The sequence below is a fragment of the Gymnodraco acuticeps genome, unplaced genomic scaffold (assembly GCF_902827175.1).
Source record: "Gymnodraco acuticeps unplaced genomic scaffold, fGymAcu1.1, whole genome shotgun sequence".
In the NCBI taxonomy this organism is placed as follows: Eukaryota; Metazoa; Chordata; class Actinopteri; order Perciformes; family Bathydraconidae; genus Gymnodraco; species Gymnodraco acuticeps.
This window is the reverse complement of record NW_022990152.1, coordinates 686,978-695,602: the sequence shown is the minus strand read 5'-3', so window position 1 is coordinate 695,602 and position 8,625 is coordinate 686,978. Positions and strand designations below refer to the sequence as shown.

The 8,625-nt window shown below is 40.7% G+C and overlaps 1 protein-coding gene across 1 annotated transcript; it reads left to right on the top strand.

Annotated features, from left to right (window-relative positions):
* Positions 1-364: 364 nt before the first annotated feature.
* mrpl39 (mitochondrial ribosomal protein L39) lies at positions 365-8,625 on the top strand. The gene is made up of 10 exons (XM_034217278.1): positions 365-561; positions 1,262-1,468; positions 2,909-3,048; positions 3,563-3,662; positions 3,935-4,005; positions 4,583-4,695; positions 4,898-4,963; positions 5,072-5,225; positions 6,254-6,301; positions 8,484-8,625. The coding sequence occupies exons 1-10, from the start codon at positions 525-527 to the stop codon at positions 8,550-8,552; spliced, it is 1,005 nt and encodes a 334-aa protein (XP_034073169.1). The 5' UTR covers positions 365-524; the 3' UTR covers positions 8,553-8,625.

Genomic DNA, 8,625 nt, shown 5'->3' with positions numbered 1-8,625 from the left:
TTCTTACTAAAGTATATATTTGTAAACCCTTGTTCATCAGCGCTCATTTTTCAGGAGATTCAGTAAGGTAATTATTTAAAAGCTTGTTGGCAGGCTCTGTCTTATTTTGAAAGCTTTCAGCGGAAGTATTATCAGTCTTTTGTTGCTGCCGGAGCCGTATAAGATAATAGCTAGCCCTATATCTCTTTATACGGCTCTGGAGAATGTTAATTAAAATGGTGCTGCTAAAGATTTCCAGCAACGGACTACAAAAATATTTCAGTTCCTTTACATAAGCCTCATTGAAATGAGTAGCAACAGCGACCCCTGCTGTCATAAACACAAACTGCACGTCCTGTGGGTCACATGGAACTTTCCCAGCACTATTAAGTTCCTACCCGGACCTGCTTCACTGTTGTACGTCAAACAGGCATGGCGTCCTTCAGATAAAGACACAACCGACATACGTTTATCCATTTGCCCTTCCGTACACATTTGCGTTTTTATTTATTTATGTAGGTGTAGAAATAAATATCTTCTTCACAATGGTGACCAGGACCGTGTGTCAAGTTCTCCAGCGCCGTGAGTAACGTTAGCATTAGCATGTGAGCTATCTAGGTAGAAATGTAATTTGGAGGCTGGATAAATAGACATTTTGACATGACATTTAATGCAAAGTGTAATTCATAACGATAAGCACGCCTCTATTCTACTAAATGTCCCCAGTACGTAGAGTAACGTACAAGGACCTCTCCTTAAGTGAGAGCCAGTGTTATTATTTAATTTTACGAGAGCCTACACTTCCCATAATGCAACTCCATAGATTGTTTGGTTCGTACCCCTCACTTTGAAACACAGATTTATTTTAGAACAATTTAGTTTTAAGCCCAGATATTGATATGACACGAACATAAAGTAGTGTTTTCGTTATATATATTTACTTTATTTGCATTGGCATTTTTTATACAAGGTTATACAAAGTGTTTAATCTGTGCATCTTACAAATTATTGATCTAATATATCATATTCCATTTACTTGTATATAGACTCTTAATGCACGATTGCTATTCTATTTTATTTGTATTTACTTGCACTATTGTATCTTTTGTATTTGTTCTATTATATATGTTGCACTGTTGGAGGAGCCTGTGACCTAAGTCTTTCATTGACATATCTACACTGCTAATGTGCAAATGACAATAAAAGCCTTGAAGTGCTTTTGAATAAGTCTGCATCCCTTTTTCTGCTAGGTTCCATAATTTCCTCCTCTTTCTCTTCACAGGCTTTTCATCTGCCGCTGCAGCCCTGCGTGCTTCGCCTGCAGACGTCCGCAGCCAACGCAATGCCGTGTTCTCCAGAGAGCAGGCCCGGCAGAGAGCTCTGTACCCCCGCATCGAGAAGATCGAGGTGTCCATGCAGTGCCCGGGGCTGGAAGGTACTCTGCTGGTCATGAACAGAGGGATGTCCACTCCTCTGAGCTGCGCCCGGCGTGAGTTTTCTTTAAAGAACTTACATGGAGATGTACATAAAAATCACACCCACCTCAGTTTACAGTCCACTCAAATCTACACGTTATTGCTCACATACATACATTACCCCTTTCCTTCTAAGTCTTGTCAAATAAAAAATAAATTCAGACATTCATTTAAATTCTCTGACCTTTCCCTGGGTAGTCGGTATGGATGGGAATTTGAAAGCAAATGTATATTCGAATATTCGACCCCCCAAAACACGTTTAACCGGTTAACCGAAATGTTCATATCCTATAAAAAAAAAAGATTACAATTTTTTTTTTTCAAACATTTTTTTTCATCAACCTTTGGAAATAAATAAATACATGTTCAAATAAGTATAGAAACCAAGTCGAATTTGTCAAATGTATTGAACTGGTGATCACAGTTTGACAGCTATAGGCCTACAGCTTTCATGTGCAGAGGCGATTCACAATCAGCCCAGCTGTAGAGAAGACCCTCTCAGCTGGAACAGAGGTTGCGGGTATAGCAACGTATAGGTTTAATTTTGCATAGTTTGACCTCTACACCGCACTCACTAACCTGGTCGAAATATTTCCACACATTACTCCTTTTTGACGCCATGTCTGTTGTGGGACTCTTCTTAGAGTGTAAATAATTACCGGACTATGACTGGTAAAATATGTTGAATACCGGCAAAACTAAATCTCTCCAGTCAAAACGTCTGTACTTTGCCGCCACACACGGTTGCCAAGCAGCGCTTATTGTTGATTAGGCTGGCCACTCATGTGTCGCGAGTGTTGACAGGGGGCGGAGGAGCACGCTCATGAACTGTTAGCGCCGGAACCTCGCAACGGCTGCGGAGCGCATTTGGGCCTAAGATGAGGTTTGAGTCTGCGTGGTCTGCGTGTAGGGAGGGACAACAGCCATATCATTGGCTAGCACTAGCTAGATCTGATGGATTTGGACATAAACGCGAGTGAAGTATAACCGGACGCGAGAGAGAGAGATCAGCACCTGCAGCTCTGCCCCGCTGTGAGGGACCGGTGAGCGGAGCAAAACACACCTTTAGACGTCACACATTTAGCTATGGCACTGTCGTATACATTGAATTATTCAATTTGATAATATGTAATCAACTTAGGCAACCCTCCCAAAAAAATAAAAATAATAATAAAACAATTAATAACTCATATTCGAATACCTGAATAATTATTAGAATACCTGAATAATTATTAGAATACCTGAATAATTATTAGAATACCTGAATAATTTCTAATATTCGATTAATCGTTCCCATCCCTAGTAGTCGGTACAGACAGGTATGCTTACATATCTGAAAAAAGGTGCTAGTTAAAATGAAATAGAAAATAAAATAATCCGTTTTAAGGGAATGTGGATGCACGATATGTGTCGCTATAAATAAACGCTTGTTTTGCACTCTGTGTTTCCCTCAGACTTGACAGAACATTATGTGGACAACTCGGCTCTGGCCCTGGTGGACGGGGAGCCGTGGTCCGTCCACCAGCCCCTCACTCACGCCTGCTCTCTCACCCTGCTCACATTCAAAGACAACGATCCAACAATCGCCAACCAGGTACTATTACCACGAGAATATACTTAATGTGATAGGATTTCAACATAGAGTCTCCAGCTTTTTCATAGTGACCTGAAAACTGTGAAAGAATTATGAAAGTCAGGGAGTTTCATACATTTTCAAGGGGAATAAAGGCATTTCTTAAGTAGGAATTGGCTTTATTTGTTTCAGTACATGATAGTGTTTTATACTTTTTTCATTTCTTATCTTAAATGATATGTTTACTCTCGTCTTTTCAAGTCTATATTCATACTCACTTGTCCACAGGTGATGCTAAAGTAGGTAAATATTTACCGTTATCTCTCTATTGAAATGTAAATGAATCCAACTGAAGGTGTTAAGCCGCTATCTGCACTGTAAATCCACGTCCATCACAACACATATACTGTACACACTAACAATTTGGATGTCTCAAAGCTTCCTAAATTGGTTTCTTTCAGCTATTAATGGCATAAGAATGTTCTATAAGGGATATAGAAGTGTTTGAGATGTTTGTGGTTTCCTTTCATTTCAGGCCTACTGGCGCTCCTGCTCCGCCCTGCTGGGTCAGGTTCTGGAGACTGCCTTCAAAGAGGACTTCACTGTGGAGCTGCTCAGCTCCATGGATGTTGAGAGTAAAGAGATCCTCTTTGTTTCTCCTTATTTACCCTAACCAAACATCAGAGACCTGTAGTATTAAACAAATCTCTGCCAGGAACTTTCGAGACAGAATTGAAGGTTAGATGCAGCGTCTGTCTTTGCCCGTTCTGCTAGACTTGTTATGTCTAAGTACGATTCTTTTGGCTCCTTAAACATAATTCCTGGCAGGCCATTTTCTCATAACGTTATTGAAAGATACACGTTGACTCTGGTGAGTGGTGTTCATGTGTTTCTGTTTCCATTGCAGTAGCCACTGCCGGGGCTTTCTGCTGTGACGTGGTGCTCGACCCTCAGCTCGACTCATGGACTCCCTCTGAGGTGCGTATGTGGTCTAAAGTGCAAATAAGCCTCTGCAGTCATTTCCCGTCTGTCTTCTTCCTAAGCTAACGTTGTCCTTTTGTTGACAAACAAATTACAAATAACAATTACATTTCATAGCAGGATATCTGTAAAATAAAATAAAACAGTCATGCCATCGTTTCTGTTTACCATTGACATCAGGTCTTCAGCGCATGTTCAGTTCCTTTAAGAAGTGATCTTCCATCTTTTGGATATCAAATACTCGTCTATTGAAACAATATCAAAGATGCTTCATTAGGCATCATTTGACCTTAATGCGTGTTTCGCTGACACCCTCCTTTTAAACTAATGCTGCCAGCAAAATGAGTCTCTATACTTGGGTGTTTACGCTACCACACATGCATATTCATATTTATTTAAATGTGTTTTGTGCGAGGAAGAGAGTCCAGAGTGTGAATTAAAAGTGAAGACTTAGCTGGTCACCAGCAGTTGTAGAGATGGAATAGTTCAGATGTTTTTCTTGGTGTTGTTATTTTACCTTGGGATACCAGATTTGAGTGTTATAAACCAACATGGCGGTATCTTATCTCTCCAGGAGTCGCTGCGGTCTCTCACCCGAGGGGCCCAGCAGCTGATCCACCAGGACCTGGCCTGGGAGCCTCTGGTCGTGGTGCCCTCTGTGGCTCTGGAGGTCTTCTCACACAGCAGGTGCGCTTCATAAGCAACAGAACAGTCTAACACTGATACGGTTTACAGCTTTTTCAACATTTTCCAGCTGTTTCTGTGCCTTTTCTAGCTTTATACACCTCTGTGTCCTTCTTTTGCTGTCCTTGTTGCCCTCTCTGCATCGCCCCCCCCCCACATAATAATCCAGGACACAAGCTGATCATGTTTTCTTTTTGTCATCCAGGTGTAGACAGGAAGAGGTGGAGCAGAAGGCGTCACAAAGTCCCACTGGCACCGTGATGCTCCACAGGTGACTTTTGTTTCATTTCCACTCTTTTTCTTAGTTTCCTATTTGACTTCGTAACTTCTTTGTGTGAAGGAGAGCTGATGAATCGTGTTCCTTCCTCTCTGTGTGCAGATGTGGTGACCATGTGCTGCTGAGTGCGGGCCCCCTGGTGGGCAGGACGGGCCTCTGCTCCCAGTACGATGTGACGGCCCTCCACAGCCTGGGGGAGGGTCCCTGGGGCCTCCAGCGCCGAGCACAGGGCCTCTCCCTGCCGCTGCAGATGGAGGTAGGATGTGTTTCTGATATGCTGATGGAAAGCACACTAATACGCTAAAAGGAGACACTGTCAGGCTTTAATCTACTGTGTAAAAACCTTAACGTTTGACCTTTTGTTGTATTTTAAAAGATTGACCTTCCCAGTAGACCAGAAGTGTTGTTGACCACCATTTTATCCTAAATAAATGGAGTGAGAACATTTAGTTATTTAAACAGTTTTTTTCCAAGTCCAGAAACAGCAGGCTTAAACAGGAAGAATAGACATGCAGACAGAAAAGCTGCACAGCATTAGGATGTTGAGTCTGAATGCCAATGAAAGCTTCAAAGTATTCGGTACAGCCCTTTTTAAAAGGTGTAAACCAGTTGAAATGGTCATCTATTGGCACCTGCTTGAGGCAATCCAGGTTTTAATCACAGATGTATCAAGCAGTGATTCTTTCTCAGTCTGCAGTGGTTTCCCTCAAGATTATAATTACAAACGCTGTTGCCATGCAGCAGAATATTCATGACATTTGATTGTTATTCCAATATTAAAGTGGGTGATGTTATGGAATGGTTTGGAGCAGGAGTTAAAACAAAGCACAAGCATCATTCAGTTTAAAAGGATGTACAGAAACACTTTTTTGGAAAACTATGAGAAGGAAGAAAGGTGATTGAAGATGAGAAATGATTGTATATGTATAAATGTATGTAGGAATAACTTGCATAATGATTTAAAGGACAATCATTGATCAAGTAAGGGGTGGGAATTAATAAGCATTTGCTTCCTCCTACTCCCTTTCGGACACATATGATTTATTATTATTATTAATATGAAGACTTTCTTTTTTGTTTTTTTATTGAATCTATAAATATTACCATGAATGTGGATAAATACTGTATTATAACAATACGGTATTCTGTTTTTCACATTTAATATTTTTTAATCTGTTCGAAATAAAGACTGAAAATGAAAGCGTGTCCTTTTGTACGGTGCATTAAAAGCACTTTATCAGTGTGTACATGTGCCTGTCAGTCACGTTGTCTTCCTCTCTGCAGGCTCATCACACGGTGTGGAGGAAACTGAAGCAGCGGGCAGGGAGACTGGTAGGAACAACAAACACCTCTTTTATTTATTCTAATACCTCAGACAGGCAGTGACTTCAAAGGGGGAGGGTCTTAGTCTATTTAATGAATACTTGGCCAAATTGCTGCTGTTTTACGGAGGGAGTAGAGGTTGGGATATAACACGGCTATCTTTTATTACTTAGCACTTTATATTTTTGGCAAAAACAGAGGAAATAGATGAGTGTGTGCTCCAGGTCCCATCCTCCTCATGAAGGACAAACTGCAGTGTCTTTTTAAAACACGACATCAAAGACACAGAAGATAACACAAGATCCAAGGAAGAAGTATTTTTAAATCTCTCCAGGTTCAAGGCTCGTATTCTAGACATCGTGACGCTCAGGTTGATGTCTGAGAACAAGCGGCTCTTAAAGAGAAAGCATCAATTCTTCAAATTCAAACTAGGCTGCGAGATCATTTTGGATGGAGCCATCTAGGCGAAATATATTTTGCTCTGGCATTCTCTGTGCATCAGCGTAATGCTAAAAAAGATGTACTCATTAATAGACACACTAGATCTGGCGAGAGATGACTTACTGCGCTCTGTGACCTACATTTTATTTTCACTGAGATTTGTTCGCTGGTGGATAAAAATAGCACTTTCTTAGACAAAAGTGTGGACGAAGGATATTTGGATCAAGGTCTTTCTGGAGTTTTTACAAGCACAGGATTAGCATGCAGACCTGCTGCAGGACAGCACTTCATGCTCTTAGAGGACACTGGTCCATAGCATCTCCTGACACATTAATGTTAGCTGTGTCTGCGTAAAGGCAGCGTGTTGTCCTGTCCTCTATGTCCCATGTGTTAATCACCAATCAGTGGAGGAGCTATAAACCCTCTGAAGCACATTCACCCTGCAGTTAGTTCCATATTTGTGTGCGAATCACAGCTAATGCACGTGATATCCTTCTCTTCATCAACTCAGAGATCATTCGGTGGATGTTTTCGTTCCTCCCATGAACAACAAGAGGCTAGTTTGTGTTGTCATGCAGATAAAATATATTTTATTCATGTGGACAAACTGTGCGAGATGTGGAGCTACACTAACAAGCAGCTACGAGGACTGGGCTCAAAACACAATCTGAAAAAAGATTGGTAGACATCTGAGTGTAATTCAGTACAACTTGGGTACTCTGGTCGTTTGAGAAAGACTCACGTTAGGGCTGCTCGATTATGGCAAAAATCATAATCTCGATTATTTGGGTCAATAATTGATATCACGATTATCCATTTACTTTGAAAACATACATTTATTGAAAAGAAAAATGTGAACAGTATGTTTTAACAGTTGATTACCCTGAACTTTAAGTATAATTCAACTGAAAAACCAATAAATAAATAATCATTTTATTTCGATTATGTTGTTTTCATAATCGTTGCAAGCCAAAATCGTAATTGCGATGAAAATACGATGAATTGAGCAGCCCTAACTCACGTGTACTTCTTCATTTTTAAAACCAGCAGCCCCTGAGTTTGTTAAAAAGAAGAAGAATTTCAGCATGGACAAAGTGCAACTTCTTGGAGTAATTTATTATAAGATAAACTTGGACAAGCTGTCTTCTTATCAGGTATTTAAACACCACAGTGTGTTCTTTAATGTTGTGGTATACAGCAGACTGCAGTGAAGGTACAATATGTACAGCATATTTACACTTCACACAACAAGTCCTTTCCAAATGCTGCCTCACAGACTGTGAACTATGGCAAGCATAGAAGGTCAAAGGTTAACATGACAGGTTGAGAACAATTTAGAAAAAAAAGTGTAAAAGATCAGAACTTTTTTAAAGCGATATCGCTCAATATCTAAATAGTCTACTGCAGTGTTGTAATGTTGTAAAGTGTTGCTGTTATTTTGTCCACCTTCTGTGTGTGCTGCCATACAGAAACAGGGTTATAAAAGCAGAGATGTGTGGGTGTCGTGTTTTCTGAGCCGGCTGCAGGCGGTGGGGAAGCATGTCCCCCGTCTGCCTCCAGCTGGCGCTCGAAACAAGGACGCCCACGCTCCAAACCCCGCCTCCAACATAACAACAACCCCATAACAAATCTGTAGAAGGATCATTTAGACATGATATTTAAGGCCATTTCTAGTTTTAGTTACCTAATAGGTTAGAGAGGAGACGTAAGGATATATAATAATCATAAATGTGTGGATTTATTTGTGCAGGTTGAGATGCCGAAACCTGAAGAAGTGACTCCACCCGCCTCCGAGCAGCCAGCAACAACCTCTGCATAACCTCACACACACTTTCACATGTATCCCATTGTATTATTTGTTCAATAAATGTGTAAAATAATATAACAAATCA

What these genes read in the sequence shown, in the direction of transcription:
- mrpl39 (XM_034217278.1), top strand. Translation starts at nt 525, where the DNA reads ATGGTGACCAGGACCGTGTGTCAAGTTCTCCAGCGCC. An exon ending in TCCTCTGAGCTGCGCCCGGC is followed by an intron (nt 1,469 to 2,908) that starts GTGAGTTTTCTT and finishes TGTTTCCCTCAG; the next exon opens with ACTTGACAGAACATTATGTG. An exon ending in GGCACCGTGATGCTCCACAG is followed by an intron (nt 4,964 to 5,071) that starts GTGACTTTTGTT and finishes CTCTGTGTGCAG; the next exon opens with ATGTGGTGACCATGTGCTGC.